The sequence below is a fragment of the Copadichromis virginalis genome, linkage group LG20, assembly GCF_057382275.1.
Source record: "Copadichromis virginalis isolate Kocher_CV1m ecotype Utaka linkage group LG20, C_Virginalis_male_GT1.1, whole genome shotgun sequence".
Lineage (NCBI taxonomy): Eukaryota > Metazoa > Chordata > Actinopteri > Cichliformes > Cichlidae > Copadichromis > Copadichromis virginalis.
Genome location: NC_140637.1, coordinates 32982684 through 32999402, shown reverse-complemented (window position 1 = coordinate 32999402; position 16719 = coordinate 32982684). Strand labels below are relative to the sequence as shown.

Here is a 16719-nt window from a genome sequence, read left to right as displayed (position 1 = left end):
CAGAATCAGAATCAGAATGGGTTTATTGCCAGATGTTGAGGTTTACAACATTAGGAAATTGCTGCGGTGCTTCAGTGCAGACAATAAGAATTAAAGTGCTATGTAGAAAGAAAGATATGTGCATGAGATATACATGAGATATATACATGAGAATAAGAATTATGAGTGCTACGTAGAAAGATATATACATGAGTGCAGGTGGTGATCAGTGCCAGACATGAAATGATGCAGTGACACAGCGTAGGGTCATGTGTTAGTGGCGGGGACAGTCATGTGGTTATTGTTCATGTGTCCAACAGCAGAGGGGAAGAAACTGTTCTTGTGGCGAGAGGTTCTGGTGCGAATGGACCGGAGCCTCCTGCCTGAGGGGAGCAGGTCAAACAGACTGTGTCCAGGGTGAGAAGGGTCAGCTGAGATCCGGGCTGCACGCCCCAGTGTCCTGGAGGTGTACAGGTCCTGCAGAGATGGGAGTCTGCAGCCAATCACCTTCTCAGCAGAGCGCACAACACGCTGCAGTCTCTGTTTGTCCCTGATAGTGGCTCCAGCGTACCACACGGTGATGGAGGAGGTGAGGATGGACTCGATGATTGCAGTGTAGAACTGCATCATCGTCCGTGTTGGCAGGTTGAATTTCTTCAGCTGCCTCAGGAAGTACATCCTCTGCTGGGCTTTCTTGATGACGGAGGTGATGGTGGGCTCCCACTTCAGGTCCTGGGTGATGGTGGTACCCAGGAAGCGGAATGAGTCCACAGAGGTGATGGGGGTGTCAGTCAGGATGATGGGGGGGAGTGGGGCTGTGTGCTTCCTGAAGTCCACAATAATCTCCACTGTCTTCTGGGCATTCAGCACCAGGTTGTTGTGGCTGCACCAAGACACCAGACGTTCAACCTCCCTCCTGTAGGCAGACTCGTCCCCGTCCGGGATGAGCCCAATGACGGTGGTGTCATCTGCGAACTTGATTAGCTTGACAGACTGGTGGGTGGAGGTGCAGCAGTTGGTGTACAGGGAGAAGAGCAGAGGAGAAAGAACACAGCCCTGAGGGGAGCCGGTGCTGATGGTCCGGGAGTCCGAGACATTCTTTCCCAGCCTCACGTGCTGCTTCCTGTCCGTCAGGAAGTCAGTGATCCACCGGCAGATGGGATCAGGCACATTCATCTGGGAAAGCTTGCCTCGGAGATGGTCTGGAAGGATGGTGTTGAAGGCAGAGCTGAAGTCCACAAACAGGATCCTGGCGTAGGTTCCTGGGGAGTCCAGATGCTGCAGGATGAAGTGTAGGGCCATGTTGATGGCGTCGTCTACAGACCTGTTGGCTCTATATGCAAACTGCAGGGGGTCCAGGAGGGGGGCCGTGAGGGTCTTGAGATGGGAGAGAACTAGGCGCTCGAATGACTTCATGACCACAGATGTCAGAGCCACGGGTCTGTAGTCATTTAGTCCAGTGATCCTAGGTTTCTTGGGGACAGGGATTATGGTAGAGGACTTGAAGCAGGCGGGCACATGACATGCCTGCAGTGAGGAGTTGAAAATGCCAGAAAACACTGGGGCCAGCTCGTTTGCACAGTGTCTGAGGGTGGCAGGAGACACACCGTCTGGGCCGGGAGCTTTCCGAGCATTCAGGTTCTTAAACTGCTTCCTCACATCTGCTTCATGAATATGAAGAGTTGTGGTCGGAGGAGGTGGTGTGAAATCCTCTTTTGTGTGGGGTGAGGGGGCGGGTGTTGCAGGTGAACAGTTTGAAGGTGGTGATGGCTCTATGGAGGGGGGAGAGGTGGGGGAATGAGTGTCCAAAGTGCCTCTATTGTTGGGGTCGTTGGAGGTGTGAAGGCTGCCTGATGGCTCGTCAAAACGGCAGTAAAAGTCGTTGAGGGTGTTGGCTAAGAGCAAGTCATCAGTGGAGTGGGGGGTTTTAGGCTTGTAGTTTGTAATATTCCTAAAACCTTTCCACACAGAGGCCGAGTCATTCTCTGAGATCTGCTGCTGCATCTTCTCAGAGTGCTGATGTTTGGCAATGTCCACTTCTTTAGTGAACCTGTACTTGGCCTCTCTGTAGCAGTCCCTGTCTCCGCTTCTGAACGCCTTACTCTTTTCCAGCCACAGCATTTTGAGTTTAGGAGTAAACCAGGGTTTGTCATTGTTATAACTCACCCTGGTGCGTGATGGCACAATGCTGTCCTCACAGAAGTGGATATAGGAGGTGACAGTGTCCGTAAACTCGTCCAAGCTGTTAGAAGCGGCCTTCATTGTGTCCCAGTCTGTGGTCTCCAAACACGTGCGAAGCTCCTCCACAGCCTCGTTGCTCCACAGTTTTTTAGTCCTCACGACAGGTTTGGAGAGCTTCAGCCTCTGTCTGTACGCGGGGATTAGGTGGATCATGACGTGGTCAGAAAGTCCGAGTGAAGCGCGCGGCACCGCGCGATAGGCCCCGCTGATCGTGCTGTAGCAGTGGTCCAATGTCCTCTCCTCTCTGGTCGGGCATTTAATATACTGCTTGTATTTCGGAAGCTCATGGCTCAGATTGGCTTTGTTAAAGTCCCCAAGAGCAATGATGAGAGAGTCCGGGAATGTCCGCTCCGTGTGGAGAATCTGCTCCGCGAGTGCGCACTGAGCTGCTTGCGCATCCGCGTCTGGCGGGATGTAAACAGCGGCCAGGATGAATGAAGCAAACTCCCGCGGAGAATAAAACGGTTTGCAGTGAATAAAAAGATATTCCAGAGAGGGAGAGCAGTGCTGAGCAATCACTGTTACATCTGTGCACCAGCCACTATTGATGTAGAAGCAGACACCTCCACCTTTGGTTTTACCGGAGAGAGCGGCCTGCCGGTCCGCGCGCAGCAGATGAAAGCCCTCCAGCTTGAGCGCGCAGTCCGGGATGTCCTCACTGAGCCACGACTCCGTAAAACATAAGACACAGGAGGAGGCAACGTCTCTGTTCATGCTTCTCATCAGGGCCAGTTCGTCTATCTTATTCCAGAGTGAGCGTACATTAGAAAGGATGTTGATGTTGGTAAATACAATAAGTGAGCAATATATATAATATACATATGAGAATGCACAGCACATTATGGAGTATGCCCCTGCTGTGAAGTCCTGCCTCCATCTACTTGTCGTTTAATCACTGGACAGCTGGACAGGTTCATACAAAATATTAGATTAGGCCAATTGTCCTATACATATTTTTGACCTAGGGGTGGGATTGATTGTGAACTGGAAAGGGAAAATGCTTAGGGAGCTGAGTACAGCTGCATCGTCACTGATTTGTAGAATCATTTTTGATTCGATACAGGATCCGATTCAATTTGATTGGAATCTGGAAAGTTTTGCCTCAGTCAGAAATATTACAAGTCTGATCATTTAACAGTATATATCCATAATTTCGTACCTATTAAAAGAAAGCTGACACATGTGAGACTTAATTAGAGATGTAAACAGAGAGTTATGAAACCTGCAGCTGCAGAAGCCAGCGGAAAAAAAAAGAGGCAAACACAGCGCGGACCCGCCGACACATCAAAATCTGACTCTGACGCGTCGGGTCCGCGCTCTGTGTTCACGTTTGTATGCAGAATCCGTAAACCTGCTCCCAGTTACTGTTTTAGCTGCATGGTGTTTGACGACATGTTGTGAGGTTTAACCTGAGATGCTGGCGTTTCAGGCATAATAACGTTAACGCAGGATTGTAATGAATCAATATCACTTTATTCAATTTAGCATGGATTGTAATCAGAAAAGCGATAATCAAAACCCACCCCTAATCAAGAACTTGCAAAGTAAAAACATGATCAATGTAAGGTAGCCCTTTTGTTATTTACATTTAAAAAGAGGATTAGTGTTACTGTGCGCTGGCTGAGTCTGTTTCTTTTCTTAGAAATAGTTTCTCCTGCCCTGGAGAAAATCCACTTGCATGGAACAGAAGAGGCTGTGGAGTGCAGGAACTACACTGCAAGTTGGTAGATATGCAGGTATTCCTGGGTCCTGCAGACTATCACCTAAAAACAATAAACAAAATGATTTTCTAAACTGTAGCAATGTAATGTACGTATAGTGTCAAATACATTGTTGTAGTCTTCATTAGCTTTAATTCACATGGAAGTGTTCCTAAAGTCATATGCTGTAATGATATTTACATTATGAAAACATGATTTTGGACATTTCAAGTTTTTCACTTCGGCAGATAAAATGAATTGAGCAAAATCAACTCAAAATATTCCCACACGCCAGAACGTCCTCTCTTCCTCGCTGGCTCCATATCTGTCAGTGGAATGATCACCTCGTCGCTATCTGTCACCATCAACACACTCCACGAATCCCGTGGATGATTCACTTCCTTATATCCGTTTGAATCAGGTACCGAAGCAGTTACGTGCGTAATGAAGCTTCGGACGTCACTGGTCACGTGACTTTTGCCAAACGAAGCAAGCCTCGACACAGTGCTTCTGAACCAGTGTGTTGTTTTTTTCGACACACGCTCCGGAGCGTCAGCTTCAAGCGGGCCATCACTAACTAACACTGCACATCACTCTGAAAACACCATCCCCACTGTCAAATATGGTGGTGGCAGCATCATGCTCTGGGGGTGCTTCTCTTCAGCAGGGACAGGGAAGCTGGTCAGAGTTGATGGGAAGATGGATGGAGCCAAATACAGGACAGTCTTGGAGTCTGCAAAAGACTTGAGACTGGGGTGGAGGTTCAGCTTCCAGCAGGACAACAACCCTAAACATAAAGCCAGGAAACAATGGGATGGTTTAAAACAAAACACATCCATGTGTTAGACTGGCCCAGTCAAAGTCCAGATCTAAATCCAATCGAGAATCTGTGGCAAGATCTGAAAACTGCTGTTCACAAACGCTGTCCATCTAATGTGACTGAGCTGGAGCTGTTTTGCAAAGAAGGATGGACAAAGATTTCAGTCTGTAGATGTGCAAAGCTGGTAGAGACAGACCCTGAAAGACTGGCAGCTGGAACTGCAGCAAAAGCTGGTTCTACAAAGTATTGACTCAGGGGCTGAATAATTACGCACACCCCACTTTGCAGTTATTTATTTGTAAAAAAAAGTTTGGAATCATGTCTGATTTTCGTTCCACTTCTCTCGTGTGCACCACTTTGTGTTGGTCTTTCACGTGGAATTCCAATAACATTGATTCATGTTTGTGGCTGTAATGTGACAAAATGTGGGAAAGTTCAAGGGGCCGAATACTTTTGCAAGCCACTGTATGTGGCGCTCTCTGCTTTTCTACTATAAGAGCAATAATAATAGTACACCCACTCACTGTAGAATGCTAAAATTGGTTTGGGGGTGTTTTGCAACAAACTGATCAAAATAAACTGCTGTTTTATTGCAAAATTATCAGTACAACATGTGTACATGTACTGTATCATGTGTTTCCCTGATTAACACTGAATCTTACTCATTTCATTTTTAGTTAATTATCCTTTATTTATTGAAATAAAAAGCACATTGAGGTTAAAAAGGCCAAGAGGGCAGCAGATGTTACAACAACCACAACACATAACTGGCTGGTAAAAGGGAAACACACGGTCACACTCCACAATGTACAGTCACTCTCACTCACGCTCAACTGGAAAGGGTCCAGGGAAGACAGGTTCAGACCCAGGGAGGTCTATACAAGGAGATGGAGTTAGATGTCAGACTCACAGGGAGATCAAGAAGACACTAAGCCGGGCTCAACACTAGTGAGTACAAAGCTCCAGCGAGGAGCACCACTCCAACCAGGCCTTAAGTATGGTCAGTGTTTATCAGCTGTGATGAGCCACACGTGCGTGTGCATGGGTGTGACGATCAGGTGACCACTGAAAGGCAGGCACCGCACCTCAGGACAGCCAATGGTGGATCATTTCTGGCAACTTCTGCTCTGTTTGTAGATTGCACTGACCGTTTATTTAAAGGCCTGTTTTTCTAATTCTGTTGTGAGTCTGCGACTTAGTTATACTGGTTGTGGTTTTCAATCATGTGTACACAGAAATAAGATAAACTAGGGTGACCATATTTTGATTTCCAAAAAAGAGGACACTTGGCCCAGTCATGAAGAACTTTAACAATAATGTTTGCTTAAAGATAATTTTAACCTATTTAAACGATGCCTTCCCTGTGCGGTTAATGAACGGTGAAACAAAAATGTCACATCGTCTTTTACACGTCAGCAAGGGCAAAAAAATAACTTAAAGACCTCTGGAATTAAATAATGGTACAGAAATAAGGCCTCATCTGTATGAGAAAAATGACCAGTACTGGGACAGTACGAGGGAAATTTCTTTTGCAGTTCATCTGAAAAGCTGCAGCTGCACTTTGGCATCTTTTAAACATCACCAGGTGCGCTGCTGCATGCTGTGTGTCCCGTCTGTGAGCGCAGAACAACAACTCACAAAGCAGCAGCTCGGGGATGACGTCACACTTAGTGCTGTCATTCACCCACTTTAAAAAAAACCAAACCTGATGCTTATTTGCTTCTTTGCTTTCCAGCCACAGACCCATCTCAAAATTGCCTTTTGTTGCCAAGATTTTAGAAAAGGTTGTGGCCAAGCAACTCACGGTTGTTCTAGATGGACATAACATTCTTGATAAATTTCAATCTGCCTTTCGTAAGGCCCCTTGCTTGGTAGCAGAAGTATGGCGGCCCACACGAAGCGTCCATCCTCTCCTCTGGTGTTGCCCACCTGTCCCTGGTCTGCCCCCTGCTGGTCCCCAGGTACAGTGTCGGGCGAGATGGGTCCCTTCAGCTCTTGCTTGGAGCATGCCGGGTGTGGGAATTAGCCCTTCCTGAGGTGCCATCTAGTAGAGTGGACCTCAAGGTTGATGCTATCACGCAACCTCAGTGCCCACTGTCTTAGGTGCCGCTGCTGCCTGGTTGCAGGCCGTGTGTGCCCTGCCTCTTGGCGTTTATGATCCCCTGCGCGCATTTGGATGCTGCCGTGCATGGCGGAAGTAGTTGCCTTTGGCCCCTCCCCCGTTGCCTCCCCCCGGTCCCTGGTTGCCCCTTTGGACCTTCCCTGGGCAGGGCGGCGTGCCCTACAGGGGTGTGAGGGTTACTTATGCTCTGCTGGTGGCCATTTTGTCGCTCCCGCTATAGGGCTGCAGGCGGGCTGGGCACAGGGGGTCCGCTCCAATCCTCACATAGCCTGAGAGGCTATGTGAGGATGGTGGCTGCAGCGTTCACTCCCATGGCCCCGCCTCTGTGAGGCCTGGGTTGGTGGAGGTTTGATTGTCAGGAGGTTGATGCTTATGATGCTTGGCTCGGCTTGCGGTTGACAGTTCTCCGGCCTGCGGCGCTGGCTCACTGCCTGGCACGTTGTCTACATGCTGCGGGTGCCCGTGGCCGGAGGGGCCCACTCAGTGAGCTGCCACTCCCGGCGTGTCACGTCCCTGGCTGCACTGCTGCTCCGGGCTGTCTCCCCCTGGCGTGTTGCCCGCATTCGCCTGCTTACGCGCCAGTTGGGCCTCGCTGCGGCGAGTGTGCGTTCTCCAGCCTTTTTTAGCTGGGTTCTCTCTGGCATATCAGCTGCTGCGGCTCCTGTCTGTGTTCCCTCAGACACAGCGAGCCGGGCCTCGCTGTGTCTGATAAGCGAGTGTGTTGTACTGCTTGGCCCTGGGGCGACCTGCGGGTCGCGTCCCTGGCTTGGAGCTCCTCTCCAGCGGCTACACTACAGCCGCTTGCTGTGTTCCCCTGGCATGTTGCCCGCATTCGCCGGCTTACACGCCAGTCTGGCCTCGCTGTGTCTGATACGTCAGCCAGCGAATGTGTGTTCTCCAGCCTCCTTGGCCAGTCTCTGTCTGGCATATAGGCTGCTGCAACTGCAGGCTGTGTTCTCCTGGCGTGTTGCCGCATTTGCCGGCTTGCCCGCCGGTCGGTCCTCGCTGTGTCTGATGCCTCAGCAAGTGAGTGAGTGTCCCCCAGCCTGCGATGCTGGCTCCCTGTTGGTGCTTGGCCTGTGTGTCATGGACTAAGACGGCCAGCACGGGGATGCCCAGTAGCTGGGACTATGTGTCTGACCTCGAGTGTCTCATTGCGAGTTCACTCTTGAGGCTCCTCTGTCTACAGACAAGCACGTGGTGACGGTGCTGGGGGTGGACCTTCGGGTCATCGCCTTGCTCAGCCCTCCACTTACGCAGGCTAGGCTGCCAGCCCCCCGTCTGTGAACAGCTCGGGGTGGCTCCGGCTTTGGGGATGGACCGGTCACATCCCAAGCTTCACCTGCAGTTGCTGGCTGTGTTCCCCTGGGAACACAGTTCTCCTAGGACAGTTGGTCACCCCAAGATAAATCACCAAAGCAGAGATAAAAACCAACCAATGGGAAAGTTTATGGATATACAGGAATGACCGTCATCAGTAGCATACAACGAACAGTGATGTACACAATTTTCACAGCCAATAATCTCATCTCAATTCAACAGGATAATCTGAAATTACAAAGTTACACACGATGGCAAAACTGAACACGAAGGCTCACAACACATGTGCATGCACACAGGGACACTGTGAAGATCAGCTGAAAATATATTAGCAGCAGTAGTGCCGCACCTTTTTTTATTTACATGTTAAAGCTTCTTCTAGATAAACGGGTCAGAAAAGAGGAACAGAAGAAAATATTTATAGATGCAGGAAAACCGGACATGCAAAGGGTTGATGTGACAGAAGAGGAGGTGGAGACAGGGTGGAGGCAAATCATCCACCATGACAACTTACCAGCTCTGGGAATAATAAACACTCTTATGTTACAGTAACCCCTAAAGGAACATCTCAAAGAAAAAGAAGAAATGTGCTACTTGCTGCCACACGTCAAACATATTTTTTACGTCTTACTTTACTTTTAAAATCTAAAAACCTTTTTTTTGTTCATCTGAAGCTAAAAGTAGAACATACTTATATTTGCTATAAAAGTTACATTTTGTTTTTATCAGATTGCTTCAGTTTGTTTTGAGGTGATTCACTGGAGTGTGTATCAGGTACACCTGTGACGTCATTGCACCTGTGAACAAGCAAGACTCACAAAAGCCTCACTCTTCACCAAACACGGGCTTCAGTAGAACCTCATTAACCAAAGATGCAGGCAGATGCAAAGATGCAAATATTTTCCCTATAATCACTTTGCATGAGACAAGCTGAAAGATCAGTTGCACGTTCAGTCGGGTAAGGAACACGAAGCAGACAAGTATGGAAAAGGTTTTTCTGTTTATCGTAGCTGCATCAGGCGAGTATTTTAATGTGTTTTTATCATTTCCACTTTTCTTTAATGCAACATCAGCACTGTGAAACCTTTAGGAACTATTATGTTATCTGTACAATACTTTTCTCTTTCATTGCTGTGCTGAAAACAGAATCATAGTTTGCACCAAATTGTTAAATCATTATATACTCGAAACATTAAAATTCTAAGTTATTTTACTGCACATAAAAGTAGATATTATTACATTAAAATATAATGACAAAGTTAAGATGGATTTCTTTTGTTTTAAGCATAAATGTAAAATCAGTATTCACATCTATATCTGCAGGGCTGTGTTCAGGCTCCTCATATGTTAAGCGTCAGTACCATTTTGTTTATGACTGGAAGAGCTGGACTGATGCTCTGAGTTACTGCAGGGAGAGATACACAGACCTGGCCACCATAGAAAACATGGAGGATGTGAAGATCCTGCAGAGCATGGCAGACTCAAGTAAAATGAACTACGCACAATTCAAAAATGTGAGTACACTTTTATCCTCTTTTTAAATTAAATTGATATATGTAAGCCACAGGTGGGAGTTAATGTGTTTGTATGTATCAGTGGCATGGTAGGCATGGATGTCGTCACTTTTCTGCACTATAGTTAAAAAGAATCTGCTATATTACAAAAAATATGTTTTCTATTGCCTGAAAACGACTTTTCAGATCATTCCTTTGGGTAAAAAAGCAATAAAACACCATGAAAACACCTCAGTGCACATAAAAATGTATTATTGAAAAATTGTCTCAAAAATAAAATTATTTTGCAGATAAATGTTCACCTATCGTTGGATTAAGTTTTCTGATTTGTGTTCGTGCTTTTACTTGAACGTCCCAGTAGTCCATTATGTTTTTGGTCAAGTCATCATCTCTGTGCAGTGTTGGGACGGTTACTTTTAAAATGTACTCCACTACAGATTACAGAATACTGAAGGTTACTCTCCACACCAACACCAACTAGATGTTTAATCTTAATATAAATGAGTAACAGTAGGTGGACATTAGGTAAGGCTGCACTTTTTGCAGCGATCTCGTATAGAAAACTATTCCTCGCGTATATAAAACAGGTCCGCGGCTCTGAACCGTAGCAAAGGGACCTCTGGCTGATACGTCGGGTTCGTGTCGGCGTTGAAAGGCTGCTCCAACGGAGCTTATTGTTTCAGAGGTCTCCAAGAAGGCTGGGTACTCTGATCCATCATTCGGTGCATAAGTGCAGACAACAGTTAGGAACCATTCGCTGACCTGAAGGCGCAGGGAAAGAACCCTCTTGTCCACTGGGAGAAACCCCTACATACATGCTGCAAGCTAGATACCCACCCCAGCTCGCCGCCTTTCACCAGGGGCAACTCCAGATTAAGTCCAGCACCTCTCCAGGAGACTGGTTCCAGAGCCCAAGACGTTGCGTTGAGGTGATCCCAACTATACTCAGCCGGTACCGTTCAACCTCATGCACTAACTCGGGCTCCTTCCCTTGTGTGTAATTTTGTGTTTAATCTGTACGTGGGTGTAAAACAAAACAGTTTTCAGTTTTTTGGACACAGGCCACTCCCCCCAAAGCTCACCCTCAACACAGTCCACACACAGCCTAACTTTACCATTGCAGGGGGTCCATTGGGGATTGAGTCTGTCGACATAACACGCCACTGACCACGTAACTACAGGTGTGACTGGGTAATTACTGCACCAGGTGACCAGATCTCCCCTCGGTCCAGCTCAAACTGAATGATTCCAAAGAAAAATGAGAGCTCTCAGTTCAGGCTTCATTTCTAAGACAGGAATGTAGGTCATATCGTTTTAGTCAACACAATTTAATTATTGCTTGCAGCGAGCCTGGATTGGGATGTATGGTGACATTAACGGCTGGAGGTGGTCGATGCCAGACACAGATTTCTACAAAAATGATGAGGCTACGTTCAGAAACTGGGAGCCTGGACAACCGGACAACTGGTTAGGGAACGAACACTGTGCTAAGTTACATGAGACTGGATTATGGAATAATGACAGATGTGGCAGTAAATTTAACGCCATTTGTTCTGATGTCACAGGTGAGGGTTTTAATTAATAAAATATTTTTTAAATGTAAAAGTCAGCAGCATTTTCATCTGCAACCGGAGCTGTTGTGTTTCGGGGATCTACATTGTTCTTCAGAACACTTCACTTTGGTCTGTTTTCAGGACTGAACGTGACATTTGTCTTCATCAACAATTTCATGACATGGACGGAGGCTCAGAGCTACTGCAGAGCCCATCACACAGACCTGGCCAGTGTGAGAAACATGTCTGAGAACCAGAGAGTAACAGAAGTGCTACCTGCAGGGCAATCCGCCTGGATCGGCCTTTTCAGAGACTCCTGGAAGTGGACAGATGATAGTAACTCCACGTTTAGAAACTGGAACCCAACTCAACCTGATTTAAGCACAGGGAGTAAGGTTTGTGCGGCAGGACTCTTTCCAGCTGGAGCATGGGAGGACTGGAACTGTGATCGAAAAACAGCATTTATCTGCTACAGGGGTAAGCTGCACTTTGTTACTTTCCACCAGTGAACAGCAAAATTTCCAGCTTACCTCATTTCTCTAATTTAGGCCAACACAAATAAACTGAGTTGATCAGCTTTTTGAACGAAAACCACCGGTAACTGACTTAAGCTGATAAAACTGAGTTCAGTCTACTTACTATTTTTATTTAAGCACAATATTAGATTTAACATCGAGGTAGTCTTCAGTTTTGAATTTAATTACATGTTTGTGGCGGGGCGTGGCCTGCGGTGCAGTGCAGAGGAGGCGGACGCACCTGCACAAGCCCGGGTAAAGGAGCAGGGTTGGAATTGTGACATTAAAAAAAACAATAATTGCTAAAAGAAATTTAATTTGTAGTTCTAAATAAACTCTAAATGCATTTAGGACTTTTTTACTCACTTTATGTCTCTTGCACGATGTTATTTCTCTCTCCATCAACATAGGTTACCATTAGATTAGCATGACCAATTATGCAAATTGGGCGATGACGTCATTCAGCGACTTCTAGCGACTTTTAGGACAGCCAATAGCGATTTTCCTTACTGAGTTGGCAACACTGCGTGTACCTCAGAGCCTCACACGCTGCACTCCAGACCGACGTTAAACACCATCCATAAAGAAGCAAAAGTAATGATACAACAGATTTGCTGCACTGTGAGATCAGGCTGTGAAACTGAGGTTGCTTTATTTCTTACCCCACACTTCTTTACCCTGGGGGGGGGGGGCTCCCACCAATCACAATCACAGTGTAGTGTCTGAGAATAATTTGGAATTAATTTAGATTTCTGTATAATATGCTGGTTTTATGCCTTAACCTTTAGTTACACTCAGTCCTTTTGACCAGAATTTTTCAAAGTAAGTTAAGTAACAATTTATAGTAACATGCACAATGTTTCAGTCCGTTAGGAAGATGCAGTAGAGGCAGTCCATCAAATCATCAAACTATTAAAACAGCAGTATTCAATACAGGCAGGGGAAAGTCACCCTGCCACTCCACACACCTGGTGAAAAAGCTGGGAAGAAGCTGCTTTGCATCTCCTGCTTTACAAGGTTTTGAATCCATGCAAATGCTCCCTTAATCACGTACTCTCAAACACCGTGTGATGTGTATGAATCCTCTAAAGTGCTACTACTCATTTCAATATGTTCTTTTCAGATTGTCCACGTGTCTTTTTTAAATGTGCTACTGGAAACCACAGAAAGCTTCCATGTAAATTACTTTGTGAAACTTTAGCTGGGCATCCACTGTGTGGTTTTTGGTCCATTTTGAGCTTTTTGGGGATCGGCCCGAGTTTCGCCTTAATCGTGTGTCGTGCATCATGTTGTGTACGTGGGGTCACGATTAAGACCTCACGACCAGCTCCCGATCATCAGTCATTTAGTCATAGAAAATCAAACCTGTTTGATATCCTGTCGGCCGTTGTCTGCCAACATGACTGCAACAACCGTGAAAACAGCTGGATCATCATCATCATTGGCACTTGTGCTGTACAATACAAATACAAATATAGTAATAAAATAGCAAAAATCAGACATAGCAACAAAATCAATTTAAAAGTCACCCACAGAGTTAAAAGCCAGCGAATAAAAATAGTTTTTTAATCTGGACTTAAAACCTGGCACTGATGGAGCCTGTCTGATATGGAGAGGGAAGCTATTCCAAAGCATTGGAGCAGCAACAGAGAACGCTCGGCCTCCTCCAAGTTGTAGCCGTGACTTTGGGACCGAAAGCAGCAGTTGCTCAGCTGACCGAAGCGAGCGAATGGGGACATGAGGCCTCAACAAATCAGACAAGCAAACAGGTGCCAGACCGTTTAGAGATTTAAAAATCAATAAAAGGACTTTAAAACAGATCCTTAATTCAATTGGAAGCCAATGTAGAGAGGCCAAAACCGGAGCCATGTGGTCGAATTTCCTTCTGCCAGTTAAAAATCGTGCTGCGGCATTTTGCACTAGTTGCAAGCGTGACAAAGTGTCCTGCCCAACCCCCATTGAAAGAGAAATGCAATGATCCAAACGTGAAGTAATAAAGGCGTGAATAACACTTTCCAAGTCACGCTTGAAAATAAAGGGCTTAACCTTCGATAAGCGTCTGAGGTGCTGTTTCACCACCTCGTTTACGTGACCGTCAAAGTGCAGAATCAACTTTTACTCTGAGATTTGTGATCGAACTCTTTAAATGGGAAGTCAAAGCAGCAAGATCAACATCTGGAGCGTCAGAAAAACGATGAGCGATTTCTTTCTTTGTCACTGACAGAAAGGAGAGTTTATCTGAAAGGAGGCTGTATGTGGCCCGCCATGTGAAATGAGTTTGACACCCTGAACTAAACTCAGGGCAGCAGGAAAAGCAGGTGACGTAAGCTGTCCATCCTTTGTTTTCTAACCCTGAGTATCCCTCGTTCTTTAATCAGCGCCTACCTACAAGCAAGTGGTGAGATTGAGGCTGGAGAAAAACAGTCTGGATCTGAATGACGATGATGTGATGGATGCCATGCTGGAACAGGTAACTGGTCACCTCCAGCGTTATTGTGAAACAAACCTTAAGCTGCTTTAACTTTCATATACCTAATAACAACAAACTTATGCAGCAGCAAAAAAGAGTGAATAGCAAATATTAGTGAATAATTTTGTCTGTCATATTCTGCAAATCACATTTTTGTGTCCCAGCTCAAACAGACGCTGAAGGACCAGGGAGTCGCTGGAGATCTCGCACTGAGCTGGAGGAAGCAGCCAGAAGGAGAAGTCTTCCACAAGGATGAAGAAGGAAACAAGGAAACGAAACCATCTGTATAAGACAAGCTTTACCAATTTTGGTTATGAAACATTTCTTTCTGCTTTGTCCTTTTAAAAAAGATTATTCTTTAGTTCTCTAATTTGTGTAAACTCTACTTTCTTATTTAAAATGAAACGGTCACTGCTAAATAAAGAATAAGCAGGACTTTGAGCAACATGTTTTTGAGGTGTTGGTGAAAGAAGCCTGGACTGCTGTTTCTGTGAATATAAAAAAGAACATTAAGATTTTATATGAAATAATAATAATAATAAAACGAATACAGAACCTTGAACCTTGAACTCCCGTATATTTCTATAACGAATGCTGTAATGAGCTGATCTGATCGTAGTTGCTGATGCAGCTGTACTAGACCTCAGTCCTGCTCTGACACAGTCACATCAGTCTGGGTGTGAGAGGAACGAACGACGACAGTCCACCGCCGGCCGGATTGCCAGGCACTCTTTCGCCACTGTGCTGTATTTCCTCTCCTGCCCTGTCAGTTTCCAGCCGGTGTACAGGATCAGGTGGCGATCCCCCGTACCTGCTGGGACAAAACGGCACCCAGCCCTGTGTTTCAGTTAAGAAGCTTTGCAGCGTGGGCACAGAGCACATGGTCCATGAGGCGCTGGGAACAAGCCAAACAAAAGTTTGACAAACAGGTCCAAACCTCACGCTGTTTTTTCCTTGGAATTTGCAGACAAGGGAATCTAGCTTGCAGTAGTTGACACAGAAGCATATAGACCTACCTTTCTTCACTACAAGAACTATAAGAACTATTTTCAGCATTTCAGCCAGTTCTCTCTGGAAGATTTGCCTTTCATGCTCAGGTAACCTTGGCATCTGTGGCCCCAGCTCATCTCTCTCCTTCACCAGGACACTAGACCAGAGAAGTGGTTTTGGCCTCTCTACATGCTTTCAGGAGATGAAGGTGATATATCTGTGTGGCTCCACCCCTGTCTGTATGTTGCCCACTCACCATGTGACCACAAAGGGTCTTTTCCACTTGGTGACTAACTTTGAGCTTGAAGAAGGCAGTAATACAAGTACTTTATCTCCTGGTGAATTTTGCCACTCTGTTGCAGAGGCCCTGCTGACATTTCTGGGCCTGGAGCACATTTTTCAGTGACAACCTTCCCAATTGTGTGCAGCTTTGTCTAAGGTCCAGGATGTACTGAATCTCATTTTTTACTGGCCCAGGATCTGCCATTTTTCTGGGACACCCTTCCACAAACAGTGTCTGGTCCTCTGCTGTCATCCAACAACCCCAGAACCGCCGGCAGCGGTTTTCCTGGGAAAGGCCCAAGCGATCCAAAATGTCCCATCAGATGTCTCCAAAAGTCCCCGGCGAGGCTGGCGTCAAGCCCATTCTGCCGTGGGACACTGCCACGCTCTGAAATGGCTTGGGTGGTCTCCAGGAATAACTGTGGGTTGTCGCCCTCCCCATCCGGTGCGTCGTCACTGCCAGCAGAGGAGACGAGAGGGTAACAAAGTAAAACAGGAAGTAACAGCAGGTCTAACAAAGAAATACAGACTTAAGAGACAAATAGAGGAAAGACAGGAGCGCAGGAAATCTGAAACTAGGTAATAATTATAATATAACTTACAAACAAAAAAATTAACTAAAATGTTGAACTTGGACTGAAAGCTTGATCATGACGCTAGAGAGAAATTCCATGTTTCTATCGCCAAATATAGCAGCATGGGATCAGAGTACCAGGATCTCCATTATGTTGGGTTATTTATAAATATATATGTATTTATATTATATTTTAGATTAAGGTGTAGTGTTCAAACGGGATTGGACTGTGTTTTCTGTCCAGCTTTTATTTTAACAGCAACTTTAACATTCAAAACGAAGCTGTGCAAAATGTACTTTCATGCTAAATAACGTCCATATTACAGGACATCAAAGTGCACTTTCATTTTTGAACATGTGCGTTATGAAGGCTAAAAAGGGTCTGGTGGAGTCACACACACACACACACACACACACACACACACACACACACACAGTCGATGCTGTGGGCTTTCTGAGACAGATGGGGATGAGAGAAAAAGCACCGTGTGAAGAAGAGGGAGTGAAACAAGGTCAGACAAGCAAAATACAGAGAACGAGAGAAAGAGCGAGGAGCAGAGGGGAGAGAAAAACGCTGAATGGATGCTTCAGCTGACACTTCCTTTGACCAATCAGAGCAAATGTTTCCCTCCTCCTGCA

General features: G+C 46.0%; 1 protein-coding gene across 2 annotated transcripts; it reads left to right on the top strand.

Moving 5' to 3' along the window:
* The first annotated feature begins 7210 nt into the window (after positions 1-7210).
* On the top strand, positions 7211-14649 carry LOC146685224 (C-type mannose receptor 2-like). 2 transcript variants are annotated; one of them, XM_085444976.1, is made up of 6 exons: positions 7211-9201; positions 9506-9696; positions 11042-11261; positions 11391-11726; positions 14143-14234; positions 14399-14649. In XM_085444976.1, the coding sequence occupies exons 1-6, from the start codon at positions 9165-9167 to the stop codon at positions 14522-14524; spliced, it is 1002 nt and encodes a 333-aa protein (XP_085301102.1). In that variant the 5' UTR covers positions 7211-9164; the 3' UTR covers positions 14525-14649. The 2 variants fall into 2 exon arrangements, with proteins under 2 accessions (XP_085301102.1, XP_085301101.1); XM_085444975.1 differs by having other exon boundaries at positions 7211-9696.
* The last annotated feature ends 2070 nt before the right edge of the window (positions 14650-16719 follow it).